This window comes from Tasmannia lanceolata, unplaced genomic scaffold (assembly GCF_043159265.1).
Source record: "Tasmannia lanceolata isolate RefF3 unplaced genomic scaffold, GAP_Taslan_0.1 ptg000013l, whole genome shotgun sequence".
Lineage (NCBI taxonomy): Eukaryota > Viridiplantae > Streptophyta > Magnoliopsida > Canellales > Winteraceae > Tasmannia > Tasmannia lanceolata.
This window is the reverse complement of record NW_027518690.1, coordinates 10,127,946-10,148,118: the sequence shown is the minus strand read 5'-3', so window position 1 is coordinate 10,148,118 and position 20,173 is coordinate 10,127,946. Positions and strand designations below refer to the sequence as shown.

The following is a 20,173-nucleotide window of genomic DNA, read 5'->3' as shown; positions in this document are numbered from 1 at the left end:
TTGAGCACCATCTTTGGATTTGCTGCACCCTCCAAGGGTACTTCTCGTACCCCATTTGAGGGCCCATAATCCCTTCTCTAATACCATCCATAGGTCCCCTCTATTGGCCTTGAGAAGCCCCCCTTAGGTACTAATAACCGCTTCTTTGTAGCTGAAAACCCATGCCTTTCACCTTGAGGATCTTCTTCTGGATTTGCTGCACCCTCCAAGGGTACTTCTCCTACTCCATTTGAGGGCCCATAATCCATTCTCTAATACCATCCATAGGTCCCCTCTATTGGCCTTGAGAAGCCCCCCTTAGGTACTAATAACCCCTTCTTTGTAGCTGAAATCCCATGCCTTTGAACTTGAGGACCTTCTTCTGGATTTGATGGACCCTCCGAGGGTACTTCTTCTACCCCATTTGAGGGCCCATAATCCCTTCTCTAATACCATCCATAGGTCCCCTCTGTTGCCCTTGAGAAGCCCCCCTTAGGTACTAATAACCCCTTCTTTGTAGCTGAAAACCCATGACTTTCAACTTCAGGACCATCTTCTGGATTTGATGGACCCTCCAAGGGTACTTATTCTACCCCATTTGAGTGCCCATAATCCCTTCTCTAATACCATGCATAGCTCCCCTCGGTTGCCCTTGAGAAGCCCCCCTTAGGTACTAATAACCCCTTTTTGTAGCTGAAAACCCATGACTTTCAACTTGAGGACTTTCTTCTGGATTTGATGGACCCTCCAAGGGTACTTCTTCTACCCCATTTGAGTGCCCATAATCCCTTCTCTAATACCATGCATAGCTCCCCTCGGTTGCCCTTGAGAAGCCCCCCTTAGGTACTAATAACCCCTTCTTTGTAGCTGAAAACCCATGCCTTTCACCTTGAGGACCTTCTTCTGGATTTGATGGACCCTCCGAGGGTACTTCTTCTACCCCATTTGAGTGCCCATAATCCCTTCTCTAATACCATCCATAGGTCCCCTCTGTTGCCCTTGAGAAGCCCCCCTTATGTACTAATAACCCCTTTTTTGTAGCTGAAAACCCATGACTTTCAACTTCAAGACCATCTTCTGGATTTGATGGACCCTCCGAGGGTACTTCTTCTACCCCATTTGAGGGCCCATAATCCCTTCTCTAATACCATGCATAGCTCCCCTCTATTGCCCTTGAGAAGCCCCCCTTACATACTAATAACCCCTTTTTTGTAGCTGAAATAGAGTTGACTTTGAACTTCAGAACCTTCTTCTGCATTTATGCTAGGTTTTATTTTTTACGTTAATTTTTGGAATGGAGAAATGCGATTTCATTTCATGTACATATCAGTTACCGCATTTCCACCTACGGAGTAAAATAAATGCAAATGGTCGTCTGCTATTTGTTTATGCTAGGCTTTTATTTTTACAATAGGTGGAGTGGAGAAATGGGTTTTCAAAAACACCTTCTTCAATACCATGTAGAGGGCACAATTTATAGTTGCTGGGCCTTCTTTAATACCATGTGGAGACCCATGTTCATTGTTGAAGCAGTCATGGTTCACTTGTTTTATCTTTGATTTCATTTATTAAATTATTGGTCCAATGGTGGTCATTGAATTCCAATACCTAGTGCTTATCTGCTTTGTTTCTCAAAAGGTCTGATGCTATAAGTTTTTTTTTAATGCATGTGAGCTAATACTCGCCTGATGCCCATGTGGATGAGAATTTTAACAGACCTCCTAATCTGTTTTGGGGGTTTGTCCTTGTTGTTGTGCTTTCAGAAAATTCATATAGAACACTGATCGTTGCACTTATTGGTTAGCTCTTTTATTTCTTGTTTGCTTTGCTTCATATCTAAGAAGCCAGACCTTAGAGGTTACAGACATGATACATATTTTCAGGTAAGTATGAGAATTGTAATAATTTTTGGTTTGCTTGGTAGCTTTTCTTCATAATAGTACTGATTGGGAATATGAGTTTATGCTATGGGTTGGATTTTATTGATTTTCTTGGTAATTTATTTTAGAGATGATGAGGACGAGATTTTTAATGATTGTCAATATAACTGAGTTTTTGGGTTATGAATTGATCTCGGTGATTTTGATTTGGTTGTTCATTGTTATATAGTTTTTATTCGGTCAGGAGCCATTCAAAGCCTTGAAAGATGGTGATGCGAAAAAGTGATAGAGTGAAAGTAACAAAGCCTCCAAGAAGGACAGAAAGGAGTTTAGAAGGGGAGGAGACGAAAACTGCAGCTGTGAAGAAGAGAGGAACAGATGTAAGTGTGTATGTTGTTAATTGTATCAATCATAGTAAGTTAATTCATTTACCACATATATTTTGGCGATGTAATTTGTTTTGCAGGCTCCATACGTCCCAGCACGATGTTCACCAGCTTCTTTCAAATCGGCAATGGACAGGATAAAGTTCAAGCCAGTCCATTTTCATGCCATAGAAAAGACTCTTTTCCGACATCTGTTTGGCATGGAGGACATTATCATGCACAAGCCTCTCATAAGAGCTATCCACGATAAGTGGACTCCCGGCACTAACATGTTCACGTTAGGGAGTATAAATGTCCCCTTCCTTCCAAGAGATGTGGCATTGGCATTAGGACTGCCACTTAGTGGAGAGCGAATGGACGTGGTGAGGGTTCTGTCATTCGACAGGACAAAACCATAACCTAAAGTGCCTGGCTGGCCATTTCCAGAGGCCAACGTCAAGCCATCGGTTATTGAGAATGAAATTACAGCATTAGTTAGAGAACGCAATAAAGTTTCGATAGAGAAGACAGTGAAATATGTTCTCCTGCATCTTTTTGCCTCTGTCCTTTTCACAAAAAGCGCACATCGAGCTGACGAGCTCTTCTGGCCCTACATCGACGACATAGGAAACATTGGCAACTATAACTGGGCGATGGCAGTGTATGACTGGCTCGTAGATTACCTAGACAGAGTCAGCAAGGGTGGCAGGTACCTTGGTGGCTGCTCGTTGGTAATTCAGGTAATTTGGACTCATGACATTTAATATTCTAACCGTGCTGTTTATAGTTTGATTAACATGGTGTTTCGTATGTATGCAGGTATGGTTATACGAGCATACCACATTTTGGATTCCCACCAATCCAACTGCTCGTCCACGTGTCCTTAAATGGGACTGGAAAGCAAACGAATCAAAGACATATCGATTAGTGGAGCAGAAGCAGATAAAGAAATCGGAGGTGAGATATGAAAAAATTGTTAACGTATATATCAATACTAGTATCTTGATAACTGACTATGCTTTTCAAAAATTCAGGTGGTGGTGACATTGAAAGTATCTCTGTTAGAGAAGTCACAGTACCTACAGGATGAGGTAATGCAGTCGAGCAGGACTATGTTGCGTACGTTATTTTATTTTACTTATTGATTTTTTAAATTTGATCATTGACTGTCATGTTTAAACATTAGGATGTTGATGAGACAATGGAAGTCGATAAGGAACAGTTGGAATCCGAGGGGATAGTTTTGGGAGTAGAAAGTGAAATGGAGAAAGGAAGTAGTGAAGATGAGTCGAAGCATATAAAATTTTTGGCGAGAGAGGGAGATGTAATTGATAGACAGTGGCAGATGATTAGAGCAGCATGGGAAGAAATAAGAAAAAGAGAGGAAGATGTTGGAAAAAGAGAGGAAGATGTCAGAAAGAAAGAGGAGGATTTGAAAAAAGGATGGGAGCGTATGCGGAGAACAAATGAAGAGACTGGGGGAAGAATGGAGGGGGTTGAGGTGGAGGGGGTTGAGGAGGAGAGGAAGGGCGAAAATGCATCTCAAGGTGCACGATTATCTTCGCAGCTGTGCGAGGATTGGACGGATTTAGCTGACCTTGGATGTGACATGGATGCAGCCGCCACCCTAATAGATGTATCGGCTCAGAACCCCAAGTCACATGAAGAAATATTCGGCACCACAGACGGGGTGATCCTTAACCCTTTACAACGATTGTTCGAAATGGAGGTGACCAAGGAAGGGGCACCATCTACTGAAGTTGAGATGAAAGTGAGTGGTGTAAGGGATGAGATGGTGGATGCCGAATTAGGGAGCATTGTGAGGGGTGTGAAGATGGATGGAAGGAGTAGGAAACCTGGGAGAGCCAGAAAAAGCCCCTACTATTCAGGGAAGACCCGAAAGAGGAGGCAGAAGGAAGGGAAGAAACAGGGGGAGGACCCCAACATACCTAAACCACCGCCCAAGAAGAAAGGGGATGACGGGAAGATGCGTAAGGGAAGGAGAACAACTCTGATAGAGAGACTTCTAAAGCATGATAAAAGGCAAGTAGATGTGAATTATATTATACCATGATTTAAGTTGATCAGAATTGAAAATTATTAACTAACAATTTAATACAATTTTGCAGTGATATCCTCATGGAAACGGATGATGTACACCTAATAGCTGAAGACCTACAACATCTTTGGAATGTCAGACAATACCTGACTGGCACTGTAAGTGTCATTTTTTATCATTAATTTCTACATTACTGTAGGGAATAATGTACATCTGACATTTACTTCTCTTCCTTGAAGATTGTCGATATATATGGGAAGCACGTGCAGTCCTCCAACGACGATGGGTTAGCAGATCCTACAATGGGGGGAATTGTCTTCGTTCCATCGGTGGTACATGTAAGTGTTATTTCTATCATCACACATTGAGGTTTACATAAGATTTTATCTGTAGTATCCCATTGAATTCCTTTTTTTATAGGGAACTCTTACTGCAGTAGGGACCGAAGTCACTGAGGTCCAGAGGGTAGAAAAGTGGAGGACAGCGAAAGACGCTCTGCACAGTAGACTTATAACTCCTAAAACCAAAAATCTCAACATCGGAGGCTCCTCCCAAGTTGAAGACCCCGAATACGTTCGTGAAGAAGTTCCCGACGAAGAAGGGCCTTCACGGAAGAAGTCCAAGGCCAAGGCTGTGGCTGCCGAGGTTGTGGCCAAGTCCTATTTCACTGGGGATAAGGCGAAGAAACTTTGGGACGACGTCGGCACTAGGCGCGTCCTGACCGGTAGGTACATTGATCCCCCTGTCCTTGAAAATTTTGATTTAAAGGCCAAATTTGATGCTCTTCATTGGACACCCATCCTTCACATTAACGAACCCGTTTACCCTCGATTGGTGCGTCTCTTCTATGCCAATCTCACCATTTCCCCTTCCTTCTTCAAAATCGAATCTAAGGTCAAGAAAACTGTCATCAAACTCACCTATCAGACTTTTGCCACAATATTTGGGATTAGCCATGAGGGCCTCTTACACTATTTTTGGCCGGACGATGGGACGCATGAACTTGATGATATTGATCATGACACTGTCTATGGGCGGATAACACGGCGCTACCACCCTAATATGCCCGTACAATCTGCCGACCTCATTCCGGTTGCGCGCGTGCTCCATAACTTCATGTACCACATCTTCATACCTCGTGGTGGGATGCGTGAAGCCGTAAGACCCTTAGAGGCATATATTATCTACAGCATCCTAGAGGGCCGCCAACTTTGTCTGCCATATATCATGTTTCGCTTCATGTTTCAGACCCCGAACGCTACCGATCTTCCTTGCCATATGGCATGATTCTCACCCGTGTCTTCCGGCACTTCGGCATCACCTTGGATGGAGAGATGACCATGACTCCTACTGCCCCGTTTGATGTTCCGACCTTTAACCGCATGGCTCTTAATGAAGCAGCGATTGACATCGATGTTCACGATGGAGGAGGCTACGAAGCCGAGGACCAGCCTGCACCGGCACCTCAGCCTTCAGAAGATACATCTCAGTTCTGCACTCGCCAGGATTTGGCTCACATGCAGGAGGCCATTGAGCGATCCATGGCCTCTCAGTTTCAGCAGTTGTCTACCCATGTCGACTCTGCGATTTCGACTCGCTTCCACACCATAACTTCCCACTTTGATGACCAGTGGGCCGCCTATTATCGCTACATCTCCAGTGGTCAGTGGGGCCAGGCGCCGGGCAGTTCTTCTCATCACCCACCGCCTCTTTCGGAGCAGTAGATGGCTCTAGTTCTCTGATGATGGATCCTGTCTTGTTCAGATTTTTTTATATATTAGCCTTATCTATATGTTTCTATAGTGTTTGGATTATCAGTTGGTTGTATGGATCATATTTAGGTAGTTGCTTGGATAGTCAGTTGGATCTTTTTGGGATGTATTCCGTTTTATATAATTCTGTCACTGTTATGATGTGTCCTGGATGCTATGTCCTTTGAGTGGTTGTATGCACTTTCATTGGCTCACACCTACTCTCTTTCCTTTTGTTCCACCTTTTTTGGTGATGACAAAAGGGGGAGAATATTTGAGCTCCCAAGTCATAATAATATGCATATATTAAGGGGGAGTAAAGCTCTATGCTCCATTTTTTTGGGACATCAATGCCCATGAAACGAACAAAAAGGTCAATAAATAAAGGTTGCAAAATGACAAACTTTATTTCGCCCTTTCTTACCAGCAGGGAAAAGCTTTTTGCAAACTTTTTTGCAAAATGACAAACTTTTTGCAAAATGAACAAAAAGGTCATATATATATATATATATATATATATACAACCAATTTAATTTTCCAGTTCTTGAATTTTTTTACCAGCAGGGAAAAGCTTATTTTAACAATGCTTGCAAGGTAGAACTCATTCGAGCTTCAGAAAACTGGGCAGCCTTCAACTATGACAACCCATTCCACCTTAAGAAAACAGGGTTTCCCTCCAAAAATTACAGTATACCAGTAATTACAGTATACCATTAATTACAGTATAACAAAGAATACAGTATTCCACCTTCAAAAAATTGGGTTTCCCTCATAAAACTGGGCAGCCTTCAACTATGCACACCACTAATTACAGTATACCATTAATTACAGTATAACAAAAAATAGAGTATTCCACCTTCAAAAAATTGGGTTTCCCTCATAAAACTGGGCAGCCTTCAACTATGCACACCACTAATTACAGTATACCATTAATTACAGTATAACAAAAAATAGAGTATTCCACCTTCAAAAAATTGGGTTCTCCTCAGAAAACTTGCCAGCCTTCAACTATGCACACCACTAATTACAGTATACCAAAAAAGGGTTTCCCTCAAAAAATTATTATATACAGCAACTAATTACTGTGCACACTTTCAATTAATCCACTTCTCCTCCTTCATCCAACTGGAGCCTCCAATGCATTCTCTGCGGAATAATTACGTGAAAAAAGGAGCTGCACAAGGTACACCCGACCTACAACACCACCACCACACCGAATAAGTATGGAATCGGGGATGTTCTATACTACTTATTGACCTCAATATATTACGTATCATGTACCTATTGAAAACGGGGGCAGAGGGTCCAATGGAAGATTCATCAGGGAGTTGTCTCTCCATGGGAGGTTCTCTGCAAGTCCTTTTGTTGTGGCCTAGTTTTCCACAGATCGTACATTTGCGATGCACTCCACTCTGCAATTCGCGGTCAGATCTTCTCGTTCGCGGCCGTCCAGGTGGTCTTTTCGCTATTGGAGGTAATACAGTCTGCAGAGGTTCTGGAGGCAGTTCCCATTGAGTGCGATCTACTGTAGGGTGAAGCACCTCACAGTACGTTTCCCGATACATCTCTATACGAAACCATTTATGGCAATAATCGTACTCATCAAAATCTGTGATGGCAATGGCTGCCATGGCATGTCCGCACGGAAGGCCAAGCGTTTGGAACTCACGACATGTACAGGTTTGTTGCAGCAAGTTTACGACATCATGATGATCACGGGACCTTACTTCAAATTCGTGCACACCTACTCGATAAGCAGTATATCCGCGACCCTGTTCCCTGGCCAGTCCCAAATGTTTTTCTGCATAATGCGTGCACTTTGTTTCCCATTGAAGGCCCATCGCTTGACGTTTCTGTATGTATTCGGAGCTCTTAAAACGAGTCAGCTCCACCGCAGCTGCAATCGGCAATTTTCTGGCATCCTTTAGCACTGCATTGTAATACTCCGATCTATTGGTGGTCAACACATCATATCTTTCCCCCTTGAAGTAGAAACTAGCCCAGTTTTCCTTCGGAATAGCGGCTATCCAGTTGTGTGCATTTTCATTCCTCGCCTTAATTTTTTCCATTGTGTCTCTGAAAACACTCTCAAAGCCCTAGCAGCTCTCCAAAACAATTTCTTAAGTAAAGGGTCTTTGAAGTCGGTGTACAGATTGGCGGCGAGGTGACGCATGCAGTAGCTATGGTTTGCAATAGGCATTACTTTAGGCACTGCTTGCATCAACCCCTTTTGTCGATCGGAGCACAGGGTGAATGCGCCTATCCCCTCAGGCAATACGTGCCGCTTCACCAAATAGAGGAACCAGCACCAGCTATCTTCGTTCTCAGTCTCGACAACACCAAAAGCTAATGGAACTAAGCCGTTGTTCCCGTCTACCCCAACTGCGATCAGTAAGATTCCAAGATACTTTCCACGTAGATGCGTCCCATCGACCAAAACTATCGATCTGAGTGTTCGTTGGAAAGAACGTATGCTGGGACCAAATGCCCAGAATAAGCGAGCAAATTTATCATCTCCCCCTGGACGTAGATCTCTCGCTCGAAAAACACGCATGTAGGTGCCCGGGTTTGTTCTCATCATCTCAACTATCAGTGCAGGGAGCAAGCGGTACGAGTCCTCCACATTTCCACACTTTATTTCAAGGATGATGTTCATCGCAAGGTGTGCTCTACGGTAGGTCATGGTTATACCCCAGTGCGACTTCATGTACTGTCTTATGATCCTTGTCCCCACATCTTCTGGACGGTCAAATAGGGGTAAGCATGTCTCGGCAACCCATGGGGATGTAGCTAGATGATTATCATTGCCCTTTAAGTGAGATGTACAAGTATGGTCGCTCACAAACTTCTTCACTAACACATAAGTCATACGGCTAATGCCTGATATACGCCACTTGCAACCTGGTTCCTTGCATACAACGGCATACTTCTTGGGAGTTGACCGTGACTTCTTGAACATGAATCGCTGCCGAATTGCATACTCCTTAACGGCCTTCTTGAACTGCTTCATATTTGGATACATAGCCCCAACAGTTAACTCATCGAACTGAAGATTATCTGCATCTACCTCATCAGCCCCAACATACATGTCGTCTACTTTCAGTGGCCGACTTGTGCCAGCAGGTAGAAATGGCCAACCATTGGCGGTAGGGGGAGCCACTTCAGGATCATGGGCGGCCTCATCACCCTCCTCATCCTGAACCTCAGCCTCAGCCTCATCATCATCCTCATCATCATCCTCTGCAGGATCATCATCATTGTCATCTTCAATTCTAAATTCTTCGAAATCACAACCGAAGACATGAAAATCATCCTCCAAAATGTTACTATGCTCCAACGGCACATCTGCATCATTCCCGGGGACAATGATATCGTCGGAGGTAGGGTTCTCATACATATCGTCCGAGAAGTTTTCATTTTGGCCAACTCGTACCCTACACAGTTCAACAATATAAAATTAGGATAGTAGATTGAGTACTTCAATATAAATAAAATTGTACAAGACATACCTTGAACTAAATTGTGCCGAGTCACCTCCTATGCTTGTATTACCCAATTCTGTTTCATATTCTCTTTCTAAGTCTACTTCAAAACGAGAGTCGGGAGTGACAGTTACTCGTTCCGATGGATATCTTAGGTGTCGAATCGGTGGAACGGAAGTAGGAGGTATGCATGCATTATGAGAGGGATTTTGAGAGGGAATCGGTGGTACAGAAGTCAAACGTATGGGCAGGTTATGAGAGGGATTTCGAGGTGAAAAGGAAGTAGAAGGTATGACATTGTTTGTGGGCAGAATTGAAGAATAAGATGAATTTAGGCCATTGTCAATTTTTGTTATGTATAGCATCACAGAGTTGAAATTATCTTTCTCAAGCACCTTAACCAACGATTGGAAGATTTCATCGCTATCGACGTCGATTAGAGTGCTTATATATGGATCAACAACATATCGACATTTGATGGATAGTGACACCCCTCCTCCAATACTCCCAATTCGACTGTGGATTAGAGCCTCCAATTCTTTAAGATTCATTCGGGGACTTACCAATAACAATTTCTTACTCCCACCAACATATTCCCAATTAACTTCATCCTTCAGTATGCCATCATAGTGTAACAGCAGAGAAAGCATTGTGCGTGCCAGTTTACGAAGACCTGCAAAGGGCAGACAAGATATGATAAGAACCAGTACGTAAAGGGGGCTTCTCAAGGCGAATAAGTAGAGGCCGACATAAGCAAAACCTTCGGAGGCACACGTTGAAAGAAGAAAATATGACCTTCATGATTGAAAACTTGTCTGCAAAAGGAGTATATGATATGGTTAAGACTTAAACATGAGAAGAAGATGATAACATATTTTTTCTCAGTACATTTAATACCAGACTGAAGCATGGAAATAATTTAACATAAGTGAACATTGCATTTCAAGTACACAGGTCACAGTACGAAATCTAGTTTAAAGACGAAATCTACGAGAAATTAGTTTAACATCTTATATCTGGCAAGGATATAATATTTCTTAATTAAATTACAGCAGAAGGGATTATGGGCACTCAAATGGGGTAGAAGAAGTACCCTTGGATGGTCCATCAAATCCAGAAGAAAGTCCTGAAGTTGAAAGTCATGGGTTTTCAGCTACAAAAAAGGGGTTATTAGTACCTAAGGGGGGCTTCTCAAGGCCAATAGAGGGGACCTATGGATGGTATTAGAGAAGGGATTATGGGCCCTCAAATGGGGTAGGAGAAGTACCCTGGGAGGGTGCAGCAAATCCAAAGATGGTGCTCAAGTTGAAAGGCATGGGTTTTCAGCTACAAAGAAGGGGTTATTAGTACCTAAGGGGGGCTTCTCAAGGGCAACAGAGGGGACCTATGGATGGTATTAGAGAAGGGATTATGGGCCCTCAAATGGGGTAGAAGAAGTACCCTTGGAGGGTCCATCAAATCCAGAAGAAAGTCGTGAAGTTGAAAGTCATGGGTTTTCAGCTACAAAAAAGGGGTTATTAGTACCTAAGGGGGGCTTCTCAGGGGCAATAGAGGGGAGCTATGCATGGTATTAGAGAAGGGATTATGGGCACTCAAATGGGGTAGAAGTACCCTTGGAGGGTCCATCAAATCCAGAAGAAAGTCGTGAAGTTGAAAGTCATGGGTTTTCAGCTACAAAAAAGGGGTTATTAGTACCTAAGGAGGGCTTCTCAAGGGCAATAGAGGGGAGCTATGCATGGTATTAGAGAAGGGATTATGGGCCCTCAAATGGGGTAGAATAAGTACCCTTAGAGGGTCCATCAAATCCAGAAGATGGTCGTGAAGTTGAAAGTCATGGGTTTTCAGCTACAAAGAAGGGGTTATTAGTACCTAAGGGGGGCTTCTCAAGGGCAACCGAGGGGAGCTATGCATGGTATTAGAGAAAGGATTATGGGCCCTCAAATGGGGTAGAATAAGTACCCTTGGAGGGTCCATCAAATCCAGAAGATGGTCGTCAAGTTGAAAGTCATGGGTTTTCATCTACAAAAAAGGGGTTATTAGTACCTAAGGGGGGCTTCTCAAGGGCAACCGAGGGGAGTTATGCATGGTATTAGAGAACGGATTATGGGCACTCAAATGGGGTAGAAGTACCCTTGGAGGGTCCATCAAATCTAGAAGAAAGTCCTCAAGTTGAAAGTCATGGGTTTTCAGCTACAAAAAAGGGGTTATTAGTACCTAAGGGGGGCTTCTCAAGGGCAATAGAGGGGAGCTATGCATGGTATTAGAGAAGGGGATTATGGGCCCTCAAATGGGGTAGAAGAAGTACCCTTGGAGGGTCCATCAAATCCAGAAGATGGTCCTGAAGTTGAAAGTCATGGGTTTTCAGCTACAAAAAAGGGGTTATTAGTACGTAAGGGGGGCTTCTCAAAGGCAATAGAGGGGACCTATGGATGGTATTAGAGAAGGGATTATGGGCACTCAAATGGGGTAGGAGAAGTACCCTCGGAGGGTCCATCAAATCCAGAAGAAGGTCCTCAAGGTGAAAGGCATGGGTTTTCAGCTACAAAGAAGGGGTTATTAGTACCTAAGGGGGGCTTCTCAAGGGCAACCGAGGGGAGCTATGCATGGTATTAGAGAAGGGATTATGGGCACTCAAATGGGGTAGAAGAAGTACCCTTGGAGGGTCCATCAAATCCAGAAGAAAGTCCTCAAGTTGAAAGTCATGAGTTTTCAGCTACAAAAAAGGGGTTATTAGTACCTAAGGGGGGCTTCTCAAGGGCAATAGAGGGGAGCTATGCATGGTATTAGAGAAGGGATTATGGGCCCTCAAATGGGATAGAAGAAGTACCCTTGGAGGGTCCATCAAATCCAGAAGATGGTCCTGAAGTTGAAAGTCATGGGTTTTCAGCTACAAAAAGGGGTTATTAGTACGTAAGGGGGGGCTTCTCAAGGGCAATAGAGGGGACCTATGGATGGTATTAGAGAAGGGATTATGGGCACTCAAATAGGGTAGGAGAAGTACCCTCGGAGGGTCCATCAAATCCAAAAGAAGGTCCTCAAGGTGAAAGGCATGGGTTTTCAGCTACAAAGAAGGGGTTAGTAGTACCTAAGGGGGACTTCTCAAGGGCAACCGAGGGGAGCTATGCATGGTATTAGAGAAGGGATTATGGGCACTCAAATGGGGTAGAAGTACCCTTGGAGGGTCCATCAAATCCAGAAGAAAGTCGTGAAGTTGAAAGTCATGGGTTTTCAGCTACAAAAAAGGGGTTATTAGTACCTAAGGGGGGCTTCTCAAGGGCAATAGAGGGGAGCTATGCATGGTATTAGAGAAGGGATTATGGGCACTCAAATGGGGTAGAAGAAGTACCCTTGGAGGGTCCATCAAATCCAGAAGATGGTCGTGAAGTTGAAAGTCATGGGTTTTCAGCTACAAAAAGGGGTTATTAGTACCTAAGGGGGGCTTCTCAAGGGCAATAGAGGGGAGCTATGCATGGTATTAGAGAAGGGATTATGGGCCCTCAAAAATTCAATCCCTACACTCTTCAAACTCATGTCTGTCTTCTTTTCGCAAGCACTTTCACATTTAACACCAAAGCTAAATGGGATAGCATGAGTTTTGATATACTAATAATAGCAATATCTTATGGAGCACAACCACCATTTGCGCATTATCATATCACACTGCCACATTTCTCTTAAATAAAATCTTTGCAAATTATTTCTTTCAGATAGTAAAGAAAATAATATGAAAGATAACAAGGGGGTGAAGGCAATGGAGAAAGATATGTGATTGTATAAGAATGCCATCTGGAAACATGTACCCCAACTGTAAGAACGGTGTGTTTGCCACAAATGGTTTATTTTTTCTCTAAATATACACTCAACTCCTATTGTTAAAGCATCAATTTCTTTAATGTTTATCTTTTCAAGAATTTGTTGCTCAAAATAAATGGATGTTAAGAAAGCTTTTATTCATGGAAAGTTCAAAAGCATAAATGTAGTTCAAAAGCTTTTAGTATGAGAGGTGAGACTACAAACTACATCTACATCTCTACTATGACAGGTGAGAATACAAATTTGTCAACTGACTACAAACTACATCTCTACTTCGTACTCACACCGAAGACAGATCATGAAAAATAAACTGAGACCAGGTAGGGTTTACTGTTTTCCAGGTTTCATACGTGCTTCACCTTCGTCGAGATCGCCGGAGAGATTGCCTACGGCTCTGTTTGGTTGTCAAAAATCAGGCATCTCATTAGAATTTCGTGGGAATTTTAGATGCCGGCACGTCGTTTGGTTGTGTTTTTCAAACCCGATGGTCAAAACACCCACAACAATGTCGGGATACGGTCGGCCCACGTGGCTCTCCAATGAGAACCGAATGGCAAACCCCCAAAACCGAGTTTCTGTATTAGAATTTTAACAGGAATGGCCTTCTCAAACGACGGATGAGGCTCCACGCACTGCTTCGTCGCATATCTTCCGCTAAATTCTTGTAACCAAATGGCATTTGGGAATTTAGTTCCAACAAAATCCTAGTAAGCATCCCTACAACCAAACGTTACTTCAAAACCCCACCCCCATAAGGTCCTTTCATTGCCATTCTACACAAATCCCCTTTCACTCTCCCTTCCCGCCGAGATTCACGAACCAAACAGACCCGTAGAGATCGCCGGAGAAGATGACGGAAAAAAAAAAAAACACAGACGGGAGGAGAGAAGAGGGAAGAGAAAGAGAGGGAAACTGAAATGCTTTTTATTTCTTAAAAGTCATATCACCTATTTCTGCCACAAAGGGCATTCTCGTCATTGAAAATTTAGAAAACCAAATTTTGACCCCCTTATGTCATTTTTGCTATAGCTAGACCCCTGTGTCATTATACGATTTATTTGACCCCCCTACGTCAAATCTTCCTATCTATTTATAGCAGGGGTTCGTATGCTGTTTTACTATTTTACCCCTGAGGACAGGTGTTGGCCCTTCATTTGATTAGGAGGAACCTCTGGTTGAGGGGCGTTGTTACCTTTTTGTCCCTTGTGCGGTGGTGTTGTTGCAAATTCGCCCCTAACGCCATGTAGCGGTCTATGATTGGGGGCCTTTTTTTAGCCCTCATCAATACCTATCAGCTGTCTCATGTAATTTATTTGTATTTGGTCTTGGGTCAGTGGATTTTGTAATTCAAAACGTTTATAGGTTGCAGACCATAAATTGAAAATGTATGCTTGGTCTATTATTTTAATCGAGGCATATTGATGTGGCTGTTATACTCAAATCTCAATCCATATTGATGGGTCTCAAGCAAGGGTTGAAAATTCTCAAAGTCATGATATTTTTGTGATCCACATTCAAGTGGTGGTGATGTGAGCAATTTGCCTGAGAGTGTGATAGTGCTACCAAAGCTGATATAGGTACCAAAGTGTGGCCTCTATATGCAAGGGGGGTTCACTGTGGTACAGTGATTCCCATGCGTGCCTTGAAGATGGGTCACCTAGGCTTAGAGAGGGTTTGGTTGATACTGGACTAGATGATGACATTCTAAAGGTTAATTTCTATTTTATTTTACTCCAGAATGATCAGATATTATGGGCTAGTGAAAGTACTGCTTAGGCCCTGTTTGCGTTAGATTGTGACAGTGAGCTACAGACGAATCATTGAATTCAAAATTAAAAACAATTTCGAGTCCAATGATAGGGTGGGAGCTCACAAGCTAAAACGAACAGAGCCTTACTGAACATTAAAGCCACGTTTGGATACCCACAAGATTTAGATTTGGATTTCTCACATTTGAAGTTGAGATTTGGAACTGGATCAGATCCTTAGATTTCCAAATTAGCTACAACAGTGAAAAAAAATCGGATTTTCAAATCTTTTTGCAAGACGTTATTTGGAAATCAATATTTGTGGCAATTAGTTCCACCTCGCTGCCTCGACTTTGCTGCAGCAGCAGCGAGACGTCTTTCCCTCTAGTGTTAGCTTTTTATACCACTTTATTTCAGGATGTCTTATCCATATCGCTATATCGCTAGGAAATCTACGAGAGTAGATGACCCCTCTGGGAAAGAGAAATATTTCATTTTGGCTACATTCCTAGGAAAGCCTAGGTCAGCAATGTGTTAGATGGTCAGATGTGACAAACTTTCCTATAAAATATTTTATCTCATCTTAGCTCCCGCTTTGTCTGCTTTTCATCTATAAAAGCAATTGTCCTGATTTACTTCATTTTTCGGTTGATATCTATAGAGGCGAAGAATTGTACTAGGAATCAACTACCATTAAATTTGTGGCTCTGTTTGCATCTTGAAAGAGTTTATCTATGTTCTTGCAATTAAATATGACGAAATTTCTCCTAAAGTTATCCCTGTGTCAAAATTTGCATTCATTTTTATTTTGTTTAACAAATATTTAAGGAGAACATTGTTATTTCAAAAGCAGGGTCTGAGCTTTTGAAATGATATGGGTCGTCTTTATGTGCTTTCAAGTCATAAATGCAGCTTTATTCCTAGCTAATTTTTGGATTAATCATACATACATGTTACTATCAAGTAAGGTCCGAGCTTTAAAAATGATATGGATTGTCTTTTAAATTAGTTTCTATGCTATTTGTGGTATCTTTGGTAATTAAGTGTGCCTCATTAATTATTTGGTTTATTTATGTACCTTGTAGACTCCAAATAAAGGAAAATTTTATTTAGCGAATGAAGGACCAGGATGAGACGACAATAAAGTGCATAAAAATCAATTTTTGGATTGATTACACTTCTATTATTTTTTAACGATCGCTTATATTAGTTACTTTGGGGGTTCTCAATTCCCTGTCTTACATGTATGTGGAGAAATGCAAGTTCCCCAAGGATGGTTCACCTACAAAGTCTCTAAGATATATTGGAAGGTATTTGGATGCTCTATCCTGCCATATGTATGAGCTCTGTTTCTGAGATAGAGATCAAATTGACTTTATTGAGGTGCGTTGGTTCATATATTTTGACATCATAATGATTTTAGTAAAGTGTAAGGTTCAAATATTTTGACCATGTTTGCATGAGATCTCTACAATATCTTATCTTATCTGAGTTCCATCACTAAACAGATAAGTTTTAAACTGTTTACTCTTTATATAATTGATGCTAAATCTGATGCTCCTAGAAGTTGGCACACAGCCTTAAAGGGGGGAGTGTTAGCTGTACATAATTTGGAGCCATATCATACATACTAGTAGAAATTAAGAGGACCTTGACTCAAAATTTCCATTTATTTATTTGTATGTCCTGCCTATTGCATTAATGTGATGAATGTGTCTCTCAAACCCAATATCTTTGTTTTGAAATAGCCACCTAGGTGAGTTGCTGTGACATGTTTTTTTTGAAAATTCAATTCATTCATGATTCGAGAGACCATTGAATCTTATAACTTTTAGACTTGTGGTAGCTGTACATAATATTGAATGGAGAATTTCCTTTGTCATGAATAAAGTCAAAATAAGAAGCCACGATCTTATTAAGGATCTCGTTAGTTAAATTTTTGGTCTTTTACTTGGCTCATGAAACAATAGAATTCTGAATTTCAGAGGATGGACTGCTAGTATGCCAAACATGGAGATGTGTCCCTACCCTACATTTTCTATACAAGAAATGTGATTTTACTTGGCTTGAGGTGGATTGAATTAGTTATTAGGATCTTTTGCCAAAGAAAGTTGGGGGTAGACCGGTAAATGCTCGAATTCTCACGTAAAACCTGCTTTTCAGATGAAAGAACAGATTATACCTGCAGTCTGTATTCCATGATTTGAATTTGCCTGTGGAATGTACAAGTACTAGTACAATAGGTCACATAGAATTGTTATTTAAGAGATTTAAAAAAATAAAAAAGGCTATCCCTACAGATATGTTTTGAAATTCTGTAGGGAAAAGTACATTTTTCTTATGGATTATTTTGAAATTCTCGAGAAAGACACCTCTTTTTTACTCATTATTTTAAATTCGGTAGGGAAAAGCACCTATTCCTACGAATTTTTATGAAGTTCCGTAGGGAAAACCGCCTTTTAACTACTGTTTTTTTATTTATTTGAAATTATGTAGATAAAAGTACCTTTTCCCTATGGTTTTTTTTATTTTTTATTTTTGGAAATTCCGTAGGGGATATGTGCTTCTCCCTACGGGGAAAGGTGGCCTATCCATACGGAAAAATCTATAGGGAAAAGTAAGCTTTTCCTATGGTATTTATTAACTTCCGTAGGAAAGTCGAGTGCTGTCCCTACGGAACTTGAAATCTGTAGGGAAAAGGCTTTCCCTACCCCCACCTAGCCTACAGAAGTTGTGCTGGCTGAAATCCGTAGGGAAAAACCTTTATCTACGGATTTTGGTACTTTTCCCTACTGGAAATCCCAGTTTTGTTGTAGTGTCTCTAACAATTTTCTAGCTTTTGTGGTAATTGGTTGTTTCACATGATATTAGAGCTATTGCCTAAACCCACCTTCCTAATATTAAATCCACCTGTAGAGCCGACCCAAAAAGTAGGGGTCACATGTGAGGGGAAGTGTTGAAGTATAAATGATTAAATAACCCCAACTTTAATAGCTTAAGCTTTCGGAGTAACTAGGTATTTCACATTCCTGCAGCCAACTTCCTCTTCAACATTCTCTTCAGTCCATTTATGCATACCTAAGAATCACCTGCCCTTGCCAGCCATACGAGAACCCTTAGCCAGAACTAATGTGGCCACAATAATGCCATTCAAAACCATCAGCCAGGAGATGTAATTTGTTGAGTTCGTTTGGTTTCAAATAAAAACAAAGAGTATAAAGCTTGAGTTTCTTCTGACATATGGTTTATATATTAAATAGAGTAAGCCAAGAGCAACATGAATCTGGCAAATCTTTTTGTTGGTCAGGCATACATTGCCATGTGCAGCATCTCCTAAACCGTGGAAATATACGATCGGAAGGCCGACAGTATTTGGCACAGTCAAATCCTTTGTGAAAGCCAATAACACAGTCCCATAATTGAGAATGCCAACACTGGATTCAGACTGATGGTAATCTGCAGGACATCATGGAAACATTATGGAAATCTGCAAACTAGAATAACGTAACTTTAATGGCATTGCTGTGTATTGTATATTCAATGGCAATACAGCAGAAGCTCTGAAAATGATAAAAACTGAAAAAACTTGTTTTCAGTACTGTTTAAGAAAATGAACCTCATGAATATATATAAATGAACTTCATTATGATCTTACGATGCTGTAATGGGAAGTAGTATTTACACCCCTTATTTTGATAGAATAAACACTTCCGTTTGAAAGAGCCCTGAGTTTTCATAGTTATACGCAAGGAAGTAGGATTCTTCCCTGGGAGCCTTCGATTCCCCCTTCGATTCCCGTTTCGATTCCCGCTTTCAATTCCCGCTCTGGCAACCTTGAGTAGGATTCTTCCATGGGAGCCTTCGATTCCCGCTTTCGATTCCCGTTTTGATTCCCGCTTTCGATTCCCGCTCTGGCAACCTTGGTTATACCCCTCACTATAAATAATCATCTTCAACAAGAAAAGAACAAAAAAACAAAAAAACAAATTTCAGTTTCATTAAACTTACAAGCTTTCATTAAACTCTAGAGTTCACGTGTTTTTCTCTATTCTCTTGCTTGTTTTGATATCAAGGGTATCATGATCTTTGTTGTTATGCCCCTTTCCTTAGTTATTGTTCAAAGGATTTAGGAGTGGTCTTGGTTATTTTATTGTAATATCTTTCTTTAATTAATATACTGGTAGGAGTCCGCCTAACCCCAGCTTACCGATAAAAATTTAAAAAAAAACTTGCAAGCTTTACAATTAAAAAGAATAGCAAACTGGTTTACAGTAATCAACAATTAAAAAATAGTAAACTGGTTAACAGTAATCAACATATTCAACAAGACTAATCACACGAAGTTCAATAAGACTAATAAGACAAAGTTGGCATCTGAAATCGGCAGATTGGACACATATTGCTCTTGTCTAACCACTCAATAATGCACGCCTCGTGAAATATATGCGAACATGGCATACTCTTAACTTTCATTCCCACTAAAAACGTGTCAAAACAAACTACACAACTCTCATTAGAATCCTTCTCATCACAAATCCTCGTCTCCAATGCCTCGACCGAGGATTTCAATGCTGGGATCGCTCCAAAGCTGCTCCGGTGACCAGAATTCATGGATTCTGTCAAAACCCAGTTGGTGAATTCTTCCTCCACGTCGCCGGATATAGTAACAAATTCCTCCACATGAAAGAAGATTTCCAAATTCATCCACCCCATTTCCATAGCTTTATTCGCAAATTGGAGACAGTAAGTAGACATGTTGTCTTGCAGGCTTTGGTGGGCTCCTGGGTAAACATTGAAACATGAAAGCATGTGAATGACTAAAGTCTTACATCTCTCGGGTAGAATGAAGTGCCTGAGATCGAACGAAAATTCTTCTCTCTCGTCTCTAATGTTCATTGGGATTCCTTGCAACTGCTCTAATAAACTTGTTGTATGGTTAATTTGGATTAATGCTTTTGGGACTCCTGGATCGATGGGTGGTAGCAAAAACTGTGTTTTATGAAGATTAATATGAACATCAATTGGCATGATTGAGTGCGGTGCTAAGGAATAAGAAAAAGACTAATCTTATATATATAAGTAAAGCGGAATCCTCT

General features: G+C 41.4%; 2 protein-coding genes and 1 long non-coding RNA gene across 3 annotated transcripts; 2 read left to right on the top strand and 1 right to left on the bottom strand.

The window, feature by feature from the left end:
- Window positions 1–2,125: 2,125 nt before the first annotated feature.
- Window positions 2,126–4,239, top strand: LOC143890947 (uncharacterized). Its single transcript, XM_077395617.1, has 7 exons — window positions 2,126–2,239; window positions 2,326–2,530; window positions 2,672–2,964; window positions 3,044–3,181; window positions 3,259–3,315; window positions 3,411–4,043; window positions 4,114–4,239. Exons 1-7 carry the CDS (start codon window positions 2,126–2,128, stop codon window positions 4,237–4,239), a joined length of 1,566 nt encoding a protein of 521 aa, XP_077251732.1.
- A 4-nt stretch (window positions 4,240–4,243) lies between these two features.
- LOC143889962 (uncharacterized) lies at window positions 4,244–4,796 on the top strand. Its single transcript, XR_013255063.1, has 3 exons — window positions 4,244–4,441; window positions 4,523–4,621; window positions 4,704–4,796. It is a non-coding gene; the product is annotated as an uncharacterized LOC143889962 (long non-coding RNA).
- A 2,332-nt stretch (window positions 4,797–7,128) lies between these two features.
- LOC143890946 (uncharacterized) lies at window positions 7,129–9,431 on the bottom strand. The gene is made up of 4 exons (XM_077395616.1): window positions 9,336–9,431; window positions 8,238–9,272; window positions 7,316–8,130; window positions 7,129–7,180 (listed from the first exon to the last, which is right to left on the bottom strand). The coding sequence occupies exons 1-4, from the start codon at window positions 9,429–9,431 to the stop codon at window positions 7,129–7,131; spliced, it is 1,998 nt and encodes a 665-aa protein (XP_077251731.1).
- Window positions 9,432–20,173: the final 10,742 nt, after the last annotated feature.

Coding starts and splice junctions, on each gene's coding strand:
- LOC143890947 (XM_077395617.1), top strand. CDS start 2,126: ATGGTGATGCGAAAAAGTGATAGAGTGAAAGTAACAAAGCCTCCAAGA. Junction 3,182..3,258: donor AGCAGATAAAGAAATCGGAG/GTGAGATATGAA, acceptor TCAAAAATTCAG/GTGGTGGTGACATTGAAAGT. Junction 3,316..3,410: donor CACAGTACCTACAGGATGAG/GTAATGCAGTCG, acceptor TTTAAACATTAG/GATGTTGATGAGACAATGGA.
- LOC143890946 (XM_077395616.1), bottom strand. CDS start 9,431: ATGTATGAGAACCCTACCTCCGACGATATCATTGTCCCCGGGAATGAT. Junction 9,273..9,335: donor TTTTGGAGGATGATTTTCAT/GTCTTCGGTTGT, acceptor GATCCTGCAGAG/GATGATGATGAGGATGATGA. Junction 7,181..7,315: donor TCTGCCCCCGTTTTCAATAG/GTACATGATACG, acceptor ATTATTCCGCAG/AGAATGCATTGGAGGCTCCA.